The sequence below is a fragment of the Neoarius graeffei genome, chromosome 4, assembly GCF_027579695.1.
Source record: "Neoarius graeffei isolate fNeoGra1 chromosome 4, fNeoGra1.pri, whole genome shotgun sequence".
Classification (NCBI taxonomy): domain Eukaryota; kingdom Metazoa; phylum Chordata; class Actinopteri; order Siluriformes; family Ariidae; genus Neoarius; species Neoarius graeffei.
Window position 1 is genome coordinate 7,253,131 of NC_083572.1, and position 20,865 is coordinate 7,273,995.

The 20,865-nt window shown below is 43.1% G+C and overlaps 1 protein-coding gene across 3 annotated transcripts in view; it reads left to right on the forward strand.

Annotated features, from left to right (window-relative positions):
• The window catches only part of xirp2a (xin actin binding repeat containing 2a), a 64,618-nt gene that overhangs the window by 24,649 nt on the left and 19,104 nt on the right, over positions 1-20,865 (forward strand). For 2 of the 3 annotated variants that reach the window (XM_060918736.1, XM_060918738.1), the window contains exons 3-5: positions 9,992-10,055; positions 19,483-19,607; positions 19,865-19,999. In XM_060918736.1, coding sequence (XP_060774719.1) covers positions 9,992-10,055; positions 19,483-19,607; positions 19,865-19,999 — 324 coding nt within the window. The remainder of the gene's footprint in view (positions 1-9,991; positions 10,056-19,482; positions 19,608-19,864; positions 20,000-20,865) is intronic. The other variant, XM_060918737.1, reaches the window with a different exon arrangement.

Consider the following 20,865-nt stretch of genomic DNA (forward strand, 5'->3'; position numbering starts at 1 on the left):
CCTGTCATGCAAGGGATGCTAATTATAGGCTAACCAGCACACAGGGTGGCCTCATGTCTAAAAGTGAAGAACACACAGGCAGGCAGGCTGTCATCCAGGCCTCAGTCCAGACTCATAGCTAAATCTATGAGTGGAGCTCGGGCTAAAAGCGGCTGACTGGTTTATGCTTACGGGTTTGTTAAAAACAGGACTGAGTCTAGGCATGGCTCCAATCACTTGTGCTTCTACAGCATGACGAGATGTTCAGCATGCGCGCAGGACGTATCGCGGTCCCTCTCGCATCTTAACACATGACATAATCCCTGGTCATCATTTCTTCTATATTCAATCAGGGTTGTGTTCAACAGGTTTCTGAGAAGATTCCATATGAACAACCTATTGCTATGATACTCGCACGTTCACAGAAGTGTCTCAATATGGCAGATTATGTGAGCCTCGAGGATGATTATTTTCCTCGAACAGCATGTCCTAGCATGTTTATGACTCAACAGCAACTTCAAAAAGAATTTAGAAAGAATTTGCATATGACGTCGTGTTATGACAATTATCATTACGTTTAACCGATCGCGCAATGACAACTTTATTACAGTATATGATCTCAGGCATGACTGGTATATGACATGGTTTCGCTTGTGTCATGATGCAAGTGCTGCTAATGTTTCTATAATAAAGACACACGACATTGTCATATTTGGCAGAAACCCAGGAACAAAGTTCACATGAGTTTAACCACTTTGAACAAGTGTATCGCTTGTTTGAGTTCCAGTGTCGAAAGCATAAATTTAAATATATAATTTATACACAACGTGTTTTTAGATTTATCACAATGGAACAGAACATATGGAATCTTTTAATGAATAGAATATAGTATAGAATCTCATCTCATTATCTCTAGCCGCTTTATCCTGTTCTACAGGGTCGCAGGCAAGCTGGAGCCCATCCCAGCTGACTACGGGTGAAAGGCGGGGTACACCCTGGACAAGTCGCCAGGTCATCACAGGGCTGACACATAGACACAGACAACCATTCACACTCACATTCACACCTACGGTCAATTTAGAGTCACCAGTTAACCTAACCTGCATGTCTTTGGACTGTGGGGGAAACCGGAGCACCCGGAGGAAACCCACGCGGACACGGGAAGAACATGCAAACTCCACACAGAAAGGCTCTCGCCGGCCACGGGGCTCGAACCCGGACCTTCTTGCTGTGAGGTGACCGCGCTAACCACTACACCACCGTGCCGCCCATAGTATAGAATATATTTGATAAATAGTAGCGCATTGGATAGAAAAGAATAGAATAGCTTCTTATCCATACAGGACACTTTTACAATGGAATAAAAACCATTCCCTTCTAGCAGGCCTCATTCATTTGGTTCGATATCATGCAATATTGTTAGCATATCGCTTATCCTACGTGCATTACATCACTCTACCCAATGGAGAATGAATGTTGAATATGGTTTATAATATCGCATGGTTGTCAAGACAACATGATGTCACACGTCAGAGATGTAAAACTTCCGCGCTAGCCTCATTCCTGGACAATTTGTAAACGAATATGGCCGCCAGGTTTGCTTCATTAAATACGGAAGATTTTAAGAGAATTTTGAGATGATATTCCATTCAGCTACTTGTCTTCGACTCGTTCAATATCATGCTAGCTGAATGGAATATATCTGATATACCACTCAACGCCAGCCAATATTATTTAAATAATAACCTCAATTTTGTCTCGCTTATTATTCACCAATATTCACTTCATATTTGGCGAATAGTTGTTAAATATAGTATTCTTTATGATAACTGTTTCACTCGAATCAAATTCAGTTCAATTCACTCGAATAGAATATATTCTATTCTACCGAACAGAATTTGGTTTTAGGGTTAGGATATCATAAAAATACATTAATTAAAATACAATACTATTTTCACTTTCGTGAACAGAATACTATATAGCATAGACTTGCACTCACTAGACTAGAGCTACAAGAATATATTTTAATACTAGCAGGTTACCTGGTGTTTTGCAAAATTCTGGGTTGCCCCCAGACTTCCATGTCAAATTTGGTGAAGATCCATCAAGAAATAGTGATGTTAACTCAAGACAAACAAAAATTCAAACATCCGCCACCCAGGGGCCCACCGGGGACCCCTTGGGGCCGAAATATGGAACGTCTGAGTTCTGCCAAATTGTAGCTATCTCCTGTACCTACATGCCAAGTTTAGTGAAGATCTGTCAAATGTTTGTGTTGATAAATGTAATGTGAAAGGCATCAAGGGTGGGGGTGGGTGGATGTTGTGCCCCCAGGGACCTCCCTGGGGCCCGTACATGAATTTTTTTTATATCTGCAAAATTCCAGGTCATCCCCAGACCTACTTGCCAAATTTGGTGAAAATCCATCGAGAAATGGCAACGTTAGCTCAAGACAGACAAACAAACAAACTTTGCCGCTTATTATATGGATTTCTTTATTTAGAACAGTCGAATTCTACTCTATACATGAGATCAGAATTATGTTCAATAAACGAGGGTAAAATTATATTCAGTTGAATGTAGCTTCTTTAGTAGAATTGAATTATCCTCACGAGAATGGAATAGAAATGACATTCGATAATTGAGCGATGTGACGTGAGCGCGAGTGCTGACGTACTTGAATATCACTGTGATTTGTTCACAGGCAGAGGATTGTAGTAGGACCTCGAGCGTGATGTTGCTTTTATAGAATAGTTCTTTAAACGAGAAATTAATATCAAAGAAGTGACATTTTGGACACAATATGGCTGTTTGTTTTTGCTTCACAAGCTAGCTCACATTGATTGGTACGACATTCCTGTTAAAGGCACATATGGAGAAGATTTGGCGTCCCTTCTGCATCTTCATCTGACGAGTGTTCCCGTTTTAAGTCAAAAGTTGTATTCCTGAAACGTATGGATTGCCTTGCATACTGACGATATCACTAAAACTAACATTGTCAGCTTTTTTGAATGATGATGCACACGGCGAAACGTCGCAGTACCGTTATCGTGAAACATCAGCACTCTTGGAACGCAGATCAACCAATCAAATTAGAGGACCGGAACTAACTGTTCAGCTCACGTATGACTTGATTTCGTGGATTTTGAGAAACAGAGCATTTTTATTTATTTATTTATTTGCAAATTCAAGAAATAACTTTTATACAAAACGTCCGACAAAATCATTTCTGCTTAGAATGTAAACAAACTGGCGAAATGACAGGAGCGATTTGTGAAAAATGCGATAATGATAATTCTTGAAAAATAAGACACGTTCTTACCATCAAATACTTTCATACCATGTTTCATTGCTTTTTTTTTTATTTTTTGGGGTGGTGTTCTTCTTCTTTAGGGTTTTTTGGCAGTTGGCAAACCAACTTAAAGGTCGATTACCGTCACTGATGCCCCTTTTCCACCAAAGCAGTTCCAGGGCTGGTTCGGGGCCAGTGCTTAGTTTGGAACCGGGTTTTCTGTTTCCACTGACAAAGAACTGGCTCTGGGGCCAGAAAAACCGGTTCCAGGCTAACACCAACTCTCTGCTGGGCCAGAGGAAAGAACCGGGGTGGACCAACAACAATAACAAGACTGTGAAAGATCGCCATTTTTAAGCGACGAGAAGCAGCAGCTGTACAAACGTGAAGTCATCCATTATTACTATTGTTGTTGTTGCTGCTGCTTCTTCCGCGTTGTTTTTCAAATCAAATCATTTGTATAGCGCTTTTAACAATAAACATTGTCGCAAAGCAGCTTTACAGAATTTGAACGACTTAAAATATGAGCTAATTTTGTCCCTAATCTATCCCCAATGAGCAAGCCTGTGGCGACGGTGGCAAGGAAAAACTCCCTCAGACGACATGAGGAAGAAACCTCGAGAGGAACCAGACTCAAAAGGGAACCCATCCTCATTTGGGCAACAACAGACAGCCTGACTATAATATTAACAGTTTTAACAGGTATAACCCTCAACTGTCCTCATGGGGCCGTCCTTCACAGGAGCGGTGCGATAAAACTCCGACCAGACACAGGGCACCAGGATGGATCAAACAGGTCCGAGGGGCAGAAGAGGCCAGCATCTCAATCCCAGGACCAACATGTAACTCAGAGGGACAGATTGGGGGGGGGAAGAGAGAGAGAGAAAGAAAACACAGGTTGTTAGGTATGCCCTAAAAATGACAAGTATTAAATCTGTGTGGTAGGCTCGCAGAGACGAGAGTCTTTACATCAGGCATAACACACAACAATGGCATGTTCTCATCTCATCTCATTATCTCTAGCCGCTTTATCCTTCTACAGGGTCGCAGGCAAGCTGGATCCTATCCCAGCTGACTACGGGCGAAAGGTGGGGTACACCCTGGACAAGTCACCAGGTCATCACAGGGCTGACACATAGACACAGACAACCATTCACACTCTCATTCACACCTACGGTCAATTTAGAGTCACCAGTTAACCTAACCTGCATGTCTTTGGACTGTGGGGGAAACCGGAGCACCCGGAGGAAACCCACGCGGACACGGGGAGAACATGCAAACTCCACACAGAAGGGCCCTCGCCGGCCCCGGGGCTCGAACCCGGACCTTCTTGCTGTGAGGCGACAGCGCTAACCACTACACCACCATGCCGCCCACAATGGCATGTTAATATGGTAAAAAATATCATGACCTGCTCTGGCTGGATGCTTGATTGGGTGATGGGAGCACACTCCTCAGCAATGATGGGACGCAGATTGGACCCTTAGGGCTGGCCAAGACAATTCAGTTACATTTCACCGGGTCTGGGACATGCGACAGAATGTCTGACGGCCGATTCCCTGCAGGCTACGATAGCCAGTCGAGGTCTCCACCCTCTCCACCAAAAGATTTCCTGTTGACTCCATGTAACTCAGAGGGACAGATTTGGGAGGGGGGGGAGGGGAGGGAAAGAAAACACAGGTGGTTAGGTATGCCCAATGTCACCTGAATAAGTAGGAGCAGTATACATATTACACCAAGTACAAGCAGGGACTCCGGCAACTAACTCAAACAGCATAACTAAAAGGAGAGAGCCAGAAGGTAACACAGGCATGAGGGAGCCCCGGGACATAAAGCAGCCAGCCACTACACCGTCAACAAACTCGAGTGAGCAAGCGAGTGGGGACTGACAGCATCCATACATCCCAGTTTACCAAAACACTCTATGTCTGAGGACCCTCCAGATCTACACCTTTACCTCATAAACACCATTAACAAAAGGCTTGACTAAACAGATATGTTTTCAGCCTAGACTTAAATGCTGAGACTGTGTCTGATTCCCGAACATTACTTGGAAGGCTGTTCCATGTTTTTGCTTCGATATTCGCACCAAGGTTTATGCAAACGTAGCGACGTAACTAACGTATACAGCGACGTAATGACGTGTCTTCTCTTAGCACCGTGAGCGATGGAAAAGCAAGCTGGTTCTCAGCTGGCTTGCAAGTTGAACGAGTTGTGAACCAGCACCAGCACCGGCCCCGAACCAGCCCTGGAACTGATTTGGTGGAAAAGGGGTATGACTGGGCTGGAGTGTGGAACAGGAAATACTGGGGGGGGGGGGGGGGGAGACAAACTATATTCTGTTAGCTATTTCTGTTTCTTTTAAACACTTGATGAATTTTAGGGTTTTTATTTTGTCCTCGGTTGCTTCAGCAACACGCGACGCCATTTTGTTTTTCTCTTCTCATGGTATATGAGGGGGCGGCACGGTGGTGTAGTGGTTAGCGCTGTCGCCTCACAGCAAGAAGGTCCTGGGTTCGAGCCCCGTGGCCGGCGAGGGCCTTTCTGTGTGGAGTTTGCATGTTCTCCCCGTGTCCGCGTGGGTTTCCTCCGGGTGCTCCGGTTTCCCCCACAGTCCAAAGACATGCAGGTTAGGTTAACTGGTGACTCTAAATTGAGCGTAGGTGTGAATGTGAGTGTGAATGGTTGTCTGTGTCTATGTGTCAGCCCTGTGATGACCTGGCGACTTGTCCAGGGTGTACCCCGCCTTTCGCCCGTAGTCAGCTGGGATAGGCTCCAGCTTGCCTGCGACCCTGTAGAACAGGATAAAGCGGCTAGAGATAATGAGAGATGAGATGAGATGGTATATGAGCTGATATCCTAGTAGTAGAGTAGCCAATCAGAGCGCGCAATTGCTCATATCCAGTGAATGTGAATAGAATAATATATAATATATATTTAATACAATACAATAAAAGCATGCATCCATATGAAGGCTTTTTTCAGAAAGTGTGTGTGTGTGTACTTGTTTGTCTAAGTACAGCTTGGTGACTAATGTTTAAAAATGTCCACTTATCACACACACAGACTGCCGAGTAATGACAGCTTCTCACTAACAGGAAACCCCCTCCCTCTCCCCGCTCTCTCTCTCTCACACACACACACACAGTTGATGCAGTCAGTGTTTTAATGTGTATTCAATCATCAACAGACGTCTGCTTCACTTGAACAGTTTTTAAATGGACTCTTTGGTCTGTCTGAAAATGATTATCAGCAGCCATTAAGACAAAATGGCAGAAACAAAATCGAACCACCACTAGCTAACAGTAGCCGAATTAGCAAATGACTAATTTCAAGGATGAAAATAGTAAACAGAAGCTTGAAGGAAAGACGCTAACCAGACGTATGGCACGGTAATGTTATGAATGAATCGAGAATCTAAGGCTGTGTGATTATCACAGGGCTGGAAACATTTTTTAAAAATTACATATTGCACCTTTAATTGGTTATTTGCAATCAGTTCCTTTCAACTCATCTCATCTCATCCTCTCTTTCTTTCTCTGTATGAATTATAACACCTGTTTCCTGCCAGGTGTTCTGACCTCTGACCTCAGCATAGTCGAGATTGTTTGGGCCAGGGACTAATGTGTTTCTAACACGCCGTAACCCGACTCTCCATAGCACACACCCCTTCGGCTCTTGTTGTGGATGTGTGTGCGTGTGTGTGGGTGTTGGCACGTAGTGCCATCATTGCTTTTCCTGCCGTTTTGTATGGCCTTATCCAGCTGAGCGGTTGTCGTGGTAACGCCACAGGGGAGAATATTTGATTTGCAAATGTTATAGGAACACAAAAATACGAGGAGAGGTGGAGGGAAAGGAGCATGGCGATATTAACAAAGTAGAGCAGTGCGTGAAACGGATAAACGAATCGTCATTCTTCTGACACAACTGATTTTACCCACAGTGCTGTCGAATTCTCCATTCTGATTGGTCAGAAGGTGTCGTTGGTCAGGGGATGCTCATTGCTCACTGCTTCAGATGGGTTAAATGCAGAGGAGGAATTTCACTGTGCCTGAGTGTACCGTACATGTGACAAAAATAAATGCTTCTTCTTCTATATTAATGCACTCATTCTAATATGCAAGAATATAATTTCTAAAGTTACAACTTGCACAGAACTTGTACTTTCTAACAGTGAGTTTTCCTCCACAGGAAAGTCTTCGATTGTGACTTTTCCTTTCCATTTTTTAAATTTATATCTGCTCTAAAGTCAATGATAAAAGGAACTTGTTTTGTGGTCTTTCGATGGCGTTAAATATAACTATAAATGGATACATTTAACAGGTATTCCATGAAATCGAGTCGTACATGAGCTGACAGCTGACGAGGCGCGTAGCACCGAGTCAAGTCGGCTATAAGCCATGTACGATAAGATTGAGTGGAATAACTGTTTTATTCTATCCACATTCACTGGATTTTGAGAAACGGAGCATTTTTATTTTTTGCAAATTCGATAAATAAAATCTTTATAGAAAACATCCGACAAAATAATTTCCACTTCGAATGTAAACAAACTGGTTAAATGATAGGAGCGATTTGTGAAAAATTCTATAATAATTCTTGAAAAAAAAAACCATTCTTACCATTAAATACTTTCTTTCCATATTTTGTGGCACTTTTTTTTTTTTTTGGGGGGGGGTTTGTTTTCGAGTAGAGTTTTTATTTCGTCCTCGGTTGGTTCAGCAACACACTCCGCCATTTTGTTTCTTCTTCTTTAGGGGTTTTTTGGCGGTTGGCAAACCAACTTAAAGGTCCATTACCGCATCTGACTGGGCTGGAGTGTAGAACTGGAGATACTGGAGGGAAAAAAAAAAAACTTTTATTCTTTTAGCTATTTCTGTTTCTTTTAAATACTTGATAAAGTGAAATATCTGACTTGATGCGCGCTGCCATTTTGTTTTTCTCTACTCATAGTATATCAGGCTTGTAATACTCAAGTCCAACTTGTGGCCTAACTTTAAGGACTCGTGACTTCACTTAGACTTGAGCAGCTCGGACTCTTACATTAACTGCATTCGGACTTGTAAATTCAAGATGAGGACTTGGATTTTTTCTTTATTTTTTGTAACATGCCATAATAATTTGGCATAAGATATTTACATTTATCTCATCTCATCTCATCTCATCATCTCTAGCCGCTTTATCCTTCTACAGGGTCGCAGGCAAGCTGGAGCCTATCCCAGCTGACTACGGGCGAAAGGCGGGGTACACCCTGGACAAGTCGCCAGGTCATCACAGGGCTGACACAGACACAGACAACCATTCACACTCACATTCACACCTACGCTCAATTTAGAGTCACCAGTTAACCTAACCTGCATGTCTTTGGACTGTGGGGGAAACCGGAGCACCCGGAGGAAACCCACGCCGACACGGGGAGAACATGCAAACTCCGCACAGAAAGGCCCTCGCCGGACACGGGGCTCGAACCCAGACCTTCTTGCTGTGAGGCGACAGCGCTAACCACTACACCACCGTGCCGCCCTATTTACATTTATATCTACATTAATTTTTGTCCAAGAGAATTCACATTCGCCTGTTCATATGTCATGTTCAGAAACAAACGGCGCTAAAATGCCTGGGTTGAACGCCCCAGGATTGTCCGCTTTGCTTATACAGATTTCTTGTGCAGCGGGAAAAATTGCACTGCTACTGTATGTGTTCCATATGTAGAAGAACTATCGAGGAGACGACCTCGAACTTCAATCACCATTTGGCAAGACCACGCCCAGAGAAGGAAGCGGCATGCTATGTTCATTGCTCTGTTGATAGTGGGCGGGGCTTGCTTGCTGAGCGATGAACTAGCTAGTGTTAACCCTCTCTTGTTATTTGCGCTGTTGATAGTGGGCGGGGCTTGCTGAGCGACGAACAAGCTTTTTATCTGTAGCCTGTTAACTAAAACGGTGCAGTCGAGCAGGAACGTTAGTCCAACACAGCAGCAGAGACGCTTTCATATAAAGGCAGCAACAGCCACCGTCAAATGGTGCAGATGGAGTCTTGTTCTCAGGCTTGAACACTGGGACTTGAGACTGGACTCGGACTCAAGGTTTAGTGACTCAACTACAGCACTGTGGTATACGAGCTCATATCTAGTGAATGTAGATGGAATAAATTACAATGTGCTCTTTAATTAGTTAAAATTTAAAAATAGAGTTGTTTGGTAAATTTCTGTGTTGGGAGACGAGTAAACCACATGAGGACGTGCTGCTGTTGTAAAATAATCAACCATGAATCTGCTTCATCGCATCACTTTGTCGTTGATTATTTTCCTAATAGTACAGCACACCCCTTAGTGTGTGACTCTTAAAATTCAACCCTGGCCGCATTTCCTCATAGCAGTGTACGCCATGTGTTCTTCAGTCAAGGACGCTGATGTTGACTCAGTTCTCTAATCTATTGCCGTGTCCCATTTAACCAGGACGTATTAAATATTAAACTGTTGATATGCTGTTAATGTTAAAAGGAATGTACTCATGCATAACCCATACCCCCCCCCCCCCCCCCCCCCCACACACACATATATATATTCTACAGTACAACGGATCTTTATTATCTACTTTTACACACACAGGTAAAGTTTCTGGTGGATGCAAATGAGCAAGGTCAGCAGATTGTTCCTGTGTGTAACCACTCCTTCTCCTCTTTCTTCTTCCTCCTCCTCCGTGTTCTCTCTCTCCCTAGGAAGTGAAGGGCTCGTCCTCATCTACTCGCAGGGTTATGGATCAGAGTGAAGAGATGAGTGACCGTGAGTATCACTCTGGACTTTTAGTTTTAACTTGATGATGATGATGAGGTTTACAGGAAATGTGCTGCGTTCAACATGCCCCTGCAGGTTTTTTTTTTTGTGTGTGTGTGTTTGTGTTTTCTCTCAAGGTGACATGATTGAGGACCCATCTGTATTTCTGTGTGACATGTTGACAAGTGTGTGTGTGTGCGGGCGCATATTTTAGTACATGTTTAAGCATGAATGCATCGCAGGAGCATGTTAGCAACGCAGCAGCTTTGACTGAGTCAGAGAGATGGATTGTTACGTGACGTGTTGTGTTGTGTGTTAAATTTAAGCGAGTCACACATCTTTCCAATCTGCCCGTCAACTCTGTTTTTAAATAGATAAATGTGTTTCACTTACCGTACACACTCCGATAGCTGAAGCCAGAAAACCGTCGTGTTATAGGTTCAACTTTGGCATAAGAAGGGAAGCCAAAACCAAAATGATTTCATTGTTAATGATTCACAAGCAGCTTGAATCATTTCTGCAAAAATATACGACATTTACATAAAGTAACTCATATGAACCGAACCGACGTTTCAGGAGATTTATAGCATGACCTTGACTTGAGTTAATAATGAAAACTCATATAAAAGCTATTTCTCAAATCCACACTTGAGTGCAAAAGTTTGCACCCCCCCCACTAGACTGCTAAGAAAGTTGGAAAATCTAGGCTTAAAAGGATAGTTCGGGATTTTTGACATGAATCTGTATGGCATCCCCATCAATAGTGTCGTGCAAACACACTGACTTACCCCTGACAGCATCCTGTGAGTCCAGTTTTGGTCCAGACGAAAGTAGTCCGGCAAGTTTGTTGGGGTCACGAAAGTAAAACGTTTTTCGTCTCAAAACAGTATGTGTTCAAAAGAGTGATATATTTGCATCACAAAACCGTTGCCAAATAAAAAGTCAGACCTCGAAATCGCTTGGCACTATTTTCTCTCCCTTCTTATCACTGTGCGCTGCCGCCAGGTGACAGCCACGGCTGTTTCATTCATTGTTTTAGTAATGGGAATTTCGGCTCTTTTTCGGGAGCCGGCTCTTTTGGCTCTTCTTACTATAAGGAGCCGGCTCTTTCGGCTCCTGAGATTTTATTTTTGATTTAAAGGAATACGCCACCCCCAGATGAAATTGAGTCAGTCCCTGCAGTCCCTAGAGTTGGATGAGTGAGCCAAAGCGTTTTGTAGCCGACCCAGCCATTGTCCTGATCTATAAACGCCCAGGTTAGCTTAGCTTAGCGTAGTCGCTGTAATCCGGCGTGTCCAGCTAGCATTGTCGTTGCAAAAGTGAATTAAATAACTCAAGATTTTTTATAATTATTTCTCATGACTTGTACATTCACATCGAGTACACATATCAATGCAAATTAACACGATGGGATTTACTAGACCAATTTATATCTGGAACTATTTTCAGCCACAGCACAGGCAAAGCACCGCTGCAGGCGCAAAGACGCCGCGCAGCGCCTGAAAACCCGTTTTCAGGCAATGCGCGGTGTCTTTGCGCCTTCCTTTTCCTACCTATTCCTTTAATTGCTGCAATTAACTAGTTAATTCTGATTCGATTTCTCCTCTCAGTTATAATCTGTCCTGCTTTTGAAAAGATCCTCTCTGGGGGGACAGATGCTGCCACTATACACATCCTCCGTGCCATCACGTGTGTAAGCCATGGATAGAGTGCAGCCTTGGTCTCCCACCAGCTTAGTGGGTCTGCGTTTCGCTGTCACCTGGCGGCAGCGCGCAGTGATAAGAAGGGAGAGAAAATAGTGCCAAGCGATTTCGAGGTCTGACTTTTTATTTGGCAACGGTTTTGTGATGCAAATATATCACTCTTTTGAACACATACTGTTTTGAGACGAAAAACGTTTTACTTTCGTGACCCCAACAAACTTGCTTTTTTTACTACTTTCGTCTGGACCAAAACTGGACAAGAACTGGACTCACAGGATGCTGTCAGGGGTAAGTCAGTGTGTTTGCACGACACTATTGATGGGGATGCCATACAGATTCATGTCAAAAATCCCGAACTATCCCTTTAAAGAAATAGAAATGAAACCAGTGTTGTAGTTGAGTCACTAAACCTCGAGTCCCTAGTGTTCAAGTCCAAGTCATTAAAGAAAATTTAGAGTCCGAGAACAAGACTCCATCTACACCATTTGACGGTGGCTGTTGCTGCCTTTATGTGAAAGTGTCTCTGCTACTGTGTTGGACTAACGTTCCTGCTCAGTTAACAGGCTACAGATAAAAAGCTTGTTCATCGCTCAGCAAGCCCCGCCCACTATCAACAGCGCAAATAACATGAGAGGGTTAACACTAGCTAGTTCATCGCTCAGCAAGCAAGCCCCGCCCACTATCAACAGAGCAATGAACATAGCGTGTCACTTCCTTCTCTGGGTGGAGTCTCGCTAAATGACGATTGAAGTTCGAGGTCGTCCTCGTCATCTCCTTGATAGTTCTTCTACATATGGAACACATAGCAGGACATTTTTTCCCACCGTTTGTTCCTGAACATGACATACGAATAGGTGAATGTGCATCCTCTTGCACGAAATTAGTATAAAAATTAATGCAAATATCTTATGCCAAGGCGGCACGGTGGTGTAGTGGTTAGCGCTGTCGCCTCACAGTGAGAAGGTCCGGGTTCGAGCCCCTTGGCCGGCGAGGGCCTTTCTGTGCGGAGTTTGCATGTTCTCCCCGTGTCCGCGTGGGTTTCCTCCGGGTGCTCCGGTTTCCCCCACAGTCCAAAGACATGCAGGTTAGGTTAACTGGTGACTCTAAATTGACCGTAGGTGTGAATGTGAGTGTGAATGGTTGTCTGTGTCTATGTGTCAGCCCTGTGATGACCTGGCGACTTGTCCAGGGTGTACCCCGCCTTTCGCCCGTAGTCAGCTGGGATAGGCTCCAGCTTGCCTGCGACCCTGTAGAAGGATAAAGCGGCTACAGATAATGAGATGAGATGAGATGAGATTGGAGTCCTCATCTCCAATTTACAAGTCCAAGTCACGAGTCCTTAAAGTTAGGGCACGAGTCCTGGACTAGAGTACTTCAGTACAAGCCTGAATGAAACTCAACGAATAATAACTCTAGGAAGTGTTGAAGAAAAATAACGTGGCTTGATCCTGCAAACAAGACACCGTTCAGAAAGTATTCATTCACAATTAACATTTCAGTACACACAGTTCAAACGAAAGGTCTTAATTTTGTCCAAACCTTTGTGCTTGACTGTACGGATCTACAGATACAGTATCTATTTATTTATTTATTTATTTATTTATTTTAATGTTTATATCCGAGATTAGACATTTTCACACCGCTATGCGGCGCTTGTCCTTTCCTGAAATTCAAAGTGTAACATTTATTTTCGCTGAGTTAGAAAGAGAAATCATTTCTTCGGTAATTAATGATTGATTGAACCGTTCAGTGTTTACGGACTGACTCGGACCATTAGCGCCGCTGAGTAAAGCCACTTCCTGTTTTTCTCGACTGTGTCTTGTAGTGGAGGTTAATGTGGGTTTGTTCAGCTTGGTCGATCGGGTCATGTGTCAAAACCCAGAATGGACTTGATGGCCTCGTTTAATCTCATGATATCAATCGTCCTGATTCGTTCTTCCTTATAGAACTAGCACAAAGGTTAGTGATCTAACTAGCAAGCGAAGCAGCTAATGAGCCAGCTAACAGTCGCAGGAATTCCTGCTGTTATTTCTGAACATATCGACTCTTGGGTTCAATATGTAAACATAAATGTGATTATTTTTGCACATACTTATGAATATAATTGTATTTGTCATATTATTGTTGTATTCATCATTTATGAATGAACGTTCTTGTGGAATAAAATACTGTTATTCTATCCACGTTCACTGGGTATGAGCAGTTGCGCACTCTGATTGGCTACTCGACTACTAGGATATCAGCTCATATACCATGAGTAGAGAAAAACAAAATGGCAGAGCGCGTTGCTGAACCAACCGAGGACAAAATAAACACTCTACTCAAAAACAACCCCCCCAAAAAATAAAAAAAAAGCAACAAAATATGGAATAAAAGTATTTGATGGTAAGAATGTATCTTTTTTTTTATTTTTCAAGAATTATAATTATCTCATTTTTCACAAATTGCTCCTGTCATTTCACCAGTTTGTTTATATTCTAAACGGAAATTATTTTGTCAGATGTTTTGTGTAAAGATTTATTTATCGAATTTGCAAAAAATAAAAATGCTCCGTTTCTCAAAATCCAGCGAATGTGGATAGAATAAAACAGTTATTCCACTCAATCTCGTCGTACACGGCTTATAGCTATCGGCTCATGTACGACTCGATTTCGCGGAATAACTGTTAATTAGAGTGGCATGCTGTTCAAGAAAAATAATCAACAACAGTGCAGCATGATGTGACAGGGTTACTGATACTATTAAGCCTGAAAGCTGATTATTTTCTGATAACAGCATGCCTCTGTGTGTTTTTATTCCTCTTATAGGATTTCACAGTCATTTACCAACAACATTTGAATTATTTAAAAAAAAAATCCCTTCATCAGCCTCAGTATTTGCTCTCTTAAAGTTATAATACAAAAAAAGTGCAAACTTTGCTGTCAAAATGATGACCGAAAGCAAAGCGCTGACACTGGAGACTCCTTTATAATTTATGAATTTTAAAAAGGGTCGGCATGGTGGTGTAGTGGTTAGCACTGTCACCTCACAGCACAAAGGTTCTGGGTTCAAGCCCAGCGGCCGGCGAGGGCCTTTCTGTGCAGAGTTTGCATTTTCCCCGTGTCTGTGTGGGTTTCCTCCGGGTGCTCCGGTTTCCCCCAAAAACATGCAGGTTAGGCTAACTGGTGGCTCTAAATTGACCGTAGGTGTGAATGTGAATGGTTGGTTGTCTCTATGTGTCAGCCCTGTGATGATCTGGTGGCTTGTCCAGGGTGTACCCCGCCTCTCGCCCATGGGCAAGCTGCAGCTTATCCCAGCTGACTAAGACGCTGCACAGCATAAGTGGTTATGGATAATGGATGGAATTTTAAAATAAACATCTCTTTACCAAAAATTTCATGATCAATTGTTCAAATTCTGTTTACGTACATCAGTACGAGTCCCGATTACAACATATTAGAACGAGACCGTCAATGACGGCATACGTAGCTCACTCCGGCCCCGTCTAGTCCAAAAGGAACGATCTAAAGTGGGCCGCCTTGCGCAATAAACATTGAAGCTACACTACCGTTCAAAAGTTTGGGGTCACCCAGACAATTTTGTGTTTTCCATGAAAAGTCACACTTTTATTTACCACCATAAGTTGTAAAATGAATAGAAAATATAGTCGAGACATTTTCCTGGCCATTTTGAGCATTTAATCGACCCCACAAATGTGATGCTCCAGAAACTCAATCTGCTCAAAGGAAGGTCAGTTTTATAGCTTCTCTAAAGAGCTCAACTGTTTTCAGCTGTGCTAACATGATTGTACAAGGGTTTTCTAATCATCCATTAGCCTTCTGAGGCAATGAGCAAACACATTGTACCATTAGAACACTGGAGTGAGAGTTGCTGGAAATGGGCCTCTATACACCTATGGAGATATTGCACCAAAAACCAGACATTTACAGCTAGAATAGTCATTTACCACATTAGCAATGTATAGAGTGGATTTCTGATTAGTTTAAAGTGATCTTCATTGAAAAGAACAAGGAAATTTCAAAGTGACCCCAAACTTTTGAACGGTAGTGTATATAACAAGCTATATATAGAACCGATATCCACCCTAGGAATCCCGACCTATTCACCAGAAAGAATCCAAAACGGTGAGGAATTGACCGAGAAGAAGCGATTTTTGTTGAACTGCTGTTGAACATTAAAGCTTAATCAGTCCATAACGTCATTAATAATTGAAATGAAGCAAATCTGGGTAGAAGTTATATGCACCCTAGGTACCCCTACCTTCATGGCAGAAAGAATCAAAATCGGTGAAGAAGCAATTTGTGTGGAAACTGCTCATTAGGGCTTAATTACTCCATATCTCCAATTATATATTAATTACAATTGTACAAATTTGCGTAGAAGCCACATGTATGCACTCCAGGCAGGCAGGCAGACTGACCTTCCTGCCAAAAAGAATAAAAATCAGTGAAGAATTGAGCGAGAAGAAGCGATTTTCGAGAACTGTAAATGACGCCAGACAGACGGATGGACAACGGACGACACATGATGGCGTAAACTCATCGGATGAGCGAACAAGCATTTGGTAAAATACGATAAACAAAATAGTAAATGTTGTCGTTTTTAATGTGTGTCAGAGGAAATATCAAATATGGAAAACAATAATTTAAACAGAGCGATCAGTGGGTCTTATATACTGTGTATACAGTACGCATACAGTTGTTTTTTTTCTAATATTTTGCTTTATTTGACGAATGTATGCTAAGTAGAGAGGACTGAGAAAATTGAACGTTAAAGCTTTGTCCTGACCTGTAACGTCTTCATGAAGAAAAATTATTATTATTATTACTGAAAACACTGATCCTGCATGTATATCAGATTTGTCAGTCGTACTTAAGGTGAGTGTGACTAAACCGGATTTCTCTCACTGTGTGAGGAATGACTGACTGACGCTGTCTCTCTCTCCCTCTCTATGACTTCAGGTTAAGGGCATGTCTGGTAGCTGAGCTAAAAAAGGGCCACCATGCTCCTGATGCTGGTCATCTTTTTTTAAATGGAAGGGAGACCGAGAAGGGTGGGGGGGTGGGGGGGTGCTGAAGTGTGTGTGTGTGAGGGAGGGAGGGGTGGGTGTCTAAAATAAAACCAGCTGTCTCAGTCTTCAACCACTCTGAAGTGAACCGGGCAGAAATCAGGAGCTGGTCTCCAAACACTCTCACACATTCAAATCTAGGCAAGACTTCGCGAGTTATTTGGAATCTCCAGGTGGGATCTGTATCATCCACGTGACTCTGCATCGATATTGTCAGCGATTTGAGCTACAGAACGTGAGTACTGTTTTGACTGAGATGGATCACAGCGTAGGCGACGAATAAAACACGTGGCATCAAATGTGTCAGCCTATATTTAAATACACTTTTTCTTTTCTTTGTTAAATTTAGTTATTTAGTCGACAGGACTAAAACGATTGTGAAGTAATTGTAAAATATGAGCATTTTCATATCGTGATCTTTCTTCTGCGTTTCTGTCAGCGCTGATTAACTCCACATGTCGTGCTCTCACCGCAAATGAATATTCATGAGCCAGATTTGCATGAACACCAAGTAATTAAAAAGACATCACAAGAATAAAAATGACATCACAAGAAATGTTACAAACCCTAACTCCGCCCCAATCCCAACCTCAACCTTTGTGACCATGTTGACTTTTTTTTTTATATATAAATTTTTTGAAAAAATATTTGACATAAATTTAACTGAGATTTTTTTTTAAAGCATGCTAGAGATATTCCTAGATTGTGAAGAGATTGGCGCAAACGGAATCCAAGGAAATACGTGACTAGATCGCTGTAAAGGAAAGAACTTATAAAAGTTTCATCATTTGGACGGGGCCCGTCTCAAATGGCCTGCATGTACGTATGAGAGCTCTGTGAGTGTGCTCAGAATAGAGATGAACCCTCGAAATATCTGAGAGAGAGAGAGAGATGGGATCCTTATAATAAGGTTAATATTAAAAATAATAGATCATCATGGAACAAGAGGAGTTTTCTGGAAATACATTCTCACTCTTCTGGCTTTCAGGATGTTCCTCATCCTGGAAGTTCTTCCTCTTTTTCTGAAACATGATGCAGAGCATTTAAAGGATTTAGACTTTTACTCCACAGCACTGTAATGCAAGCAAGCTTGACCGCCTCACTGCCCCGAGCACTCGGCTTTTCATGTCATGCGAGTGTGTGTGTCTGCTTCCCTCCATCCCTCTGTTTAAAGAGTGTCGTGTGTCCTCTATGGTTCAGGTATAGAGTTTCTGACCAGCTGCCACTAAAACCCAGTCTATTCGAGACCACATTTCTCTCTCTCTGTGCCTGGATAGCTTTACCCTGACATGCTCTAAATAGCATCCCTGTTAAAATTAACAGCCTGGGGAACATATCTGTGTCACATGATGCTCTTGCAGTGCTTAACTGATGTAAGAGAAACATGCGGGTTTATGACGCCGTAACGGCGAGCGGACCAAACCTGCGATCACTTCGCCATCACTTAAAAAATAAAGCATTTTCAGATGTTAACATCTGGTTGTTGCGATTACAAAATGCACAGCAGTGCTGCTGAGTGAAAGAAAGCACAACTTGTGAAATTCCTCTCTGCATTTAACCCATCTGAAGCAGTGAACACGCGCAGAGCAGTGGGCAGCCATGCTAATAGCAGTTGGGAGTTAGGTGCCTCGCTCAAGGGCACCTCAGCCCAAGGCCGTCCCATATGAACCTAACCGCATGTCTTTGGACTGTGGGGGAAACAGTATTCGAGCCATGTGTATTAGTGTATTAATAGGGTACTGAGGAAGATCTCATCTCATTATCTCTAGCCGCTTTATCCTGTTCTACAGGGTCGCAGGCGAGCTGGAGCCTATCCCAGCTGACTACGGGCGAAAGGCGGGGTACACCCTGGACAAGTCGCCAGGTCATCACAGGGCTGACACATAGACACAGACAACCATTCACACTCACATTCACACCTACGCTCAATTTAGAGTCACCAGTTAACCTAACCTGCATGTCTTTGGACTGTGGGGGAAACCGGAGCACCCGGAGGAAACCCACGCGGAGAACATGCAAACTCTGCACAGAAAGGCCCTCGCTGGCTACGGGGCTCGAACCCGGACCTTCTTGCTGTGAGGCGACAGCGCTAACCACTACACCACCGTGCCGCCCACTGAGGAAGATTTCCAGTTAAACTGAAAGTCAATCTGAAATCATTGTGGCAGTGATGATGATGATGATCTTATATCTGGGGCTGTTGATGGATCTGACTTGCATCTTCATTGTACACTGTTTACAACAGCATCCCTCAATAAGCCTGTTCGACTGGGAGAGAGAGCCTGCCCACCTGCACATGCTGTAATGAAATATTCTGGCATTATGAAGTGGAGTATTTGTACATCAGGGCATTAGAGCGAGTCCTTTCTTTCGAAATGCAAGTGAAGCTCCATCTCGTGCATTTGAGTGGTAGCTCAGGTTAAGACGCTGGACGTCTGATCAGAAGGTCAAGAGTTCAAATTCCAGCTCCCTCACATGACCTCATACTGATGAACCTGACCATAAATCAAGATAAGTTCTGTTTCTGATGTGGTTCAGCCCAGTTAGACACTCCGACCTTCTACAACTACCCCGGCGTTAAACCTTCAAACCGTTCACTGGAAATTTAGCATCACGATGGCAACAAAAACAAAATCAACCACCAACCAATGTGTTTGTGTTTCAGCTGCAGGCAGTGAAGGTGTTTCAGTAGAAGACCCTGAAGGTGAAGTCGAGACCGTCCCTCTGAAAGAACGACTGGCCTTGTACCAGGCTGCCATCAGCAAGGAGCAGAAAAGCCCTGCGAGTGTGGTAAATCTCTCACACACACCTATCGATTTACCACTTCCAGTGTAGAGAGCCAGGGTTCCGCTTTCCTCTTCCGCTTCCTGATTAATATTCATCACTGTGTGAACTAATTTAAGAGAAGGGGCCTGAGAGAGAGAGAGAGATGTGCCACTCTTACTGTTTTTCAAAATTGTGCTTCCACCTACAGGACAAACTAAGCAACAGCGTCTCAGTAATATCCGTGTGTGTGTGTGTGTGTGTGTGTATGTATGTGTGTGTAGGTCATGGAAGACTCTGAAGCATGCTCTCTGCCAGGTGGGCTGGCCAGCGTGAAGAAACAGTTCGAGAGTCAGAAAGCGAGCTCCTCGTCCTCGTCTCAAAGCACCGTCACACAATATCACTACCAGCAGAAACAGGTAACGCACAGCATGAACACACACTGCTCTATAACAAACCAAACCTTCATCATGTTTTGCCTTCAAAATCATTATACATTCCTAATTATAATACAACTAGACTAATAGGGTTTAGTCTATCCACGTTCACTGGATATGAGCAATCGCACGCTCTGATTGGCTACTCTACTACTAGGATATCAGCTCATATACTGTGAGTAGAGAAAAACAAAACGGTGGCGCGTGTTGCTGAACCAACCGAGGATGAAATAAAAACCCTACTCGAAAACAAAACCCCCAAAAAATACAAAAAAAAGCAACAAAATATGGAATAAAAGTATTTGATTAAAATATTAGATAATATATATATATTAGATATATTTTTTACAATATTTAATATAATATTAAAGTATTAGAGTAAAAACCCTACTCGAAAACAAAACCACAAAAATCATCAAGTATTTAAAAGAAACAAAAATAGCTAAAATAATATAGTTTTGGGGCGGCACGGTGGTGTAGTGGTTAGCGCTGTCGCCTCACAGCAAGAAGGTCCGGGTTCGAGCCCCGTGGCCGGCGAGGGCCTTTCTGTGCGGAGTTTGCATGTTCTCCCCGTGTCCGCGTGGGTTTCCTCCGGGTGCTCCGGTTTCCCCCACAGTCCAAAGACATGCAGGTTAGGTTAACTGGTGACTCTAAATTGAGCGTAGGTGTGAATGTGAGTGTGAATGGTTGTCTGTGTCTATGTGTCAGCCCTGTGATGACCTGGCGACTTGTCCAGGGTGTACCCCGCCTTTCGCCCGTAGTCAGCTGGGATAGGCTCCAGCTTGCCAGCGACCCTGTAGAACAGGATAAAGCGGCTAGAGATAATGAGATGAATGAGATGAGAATAT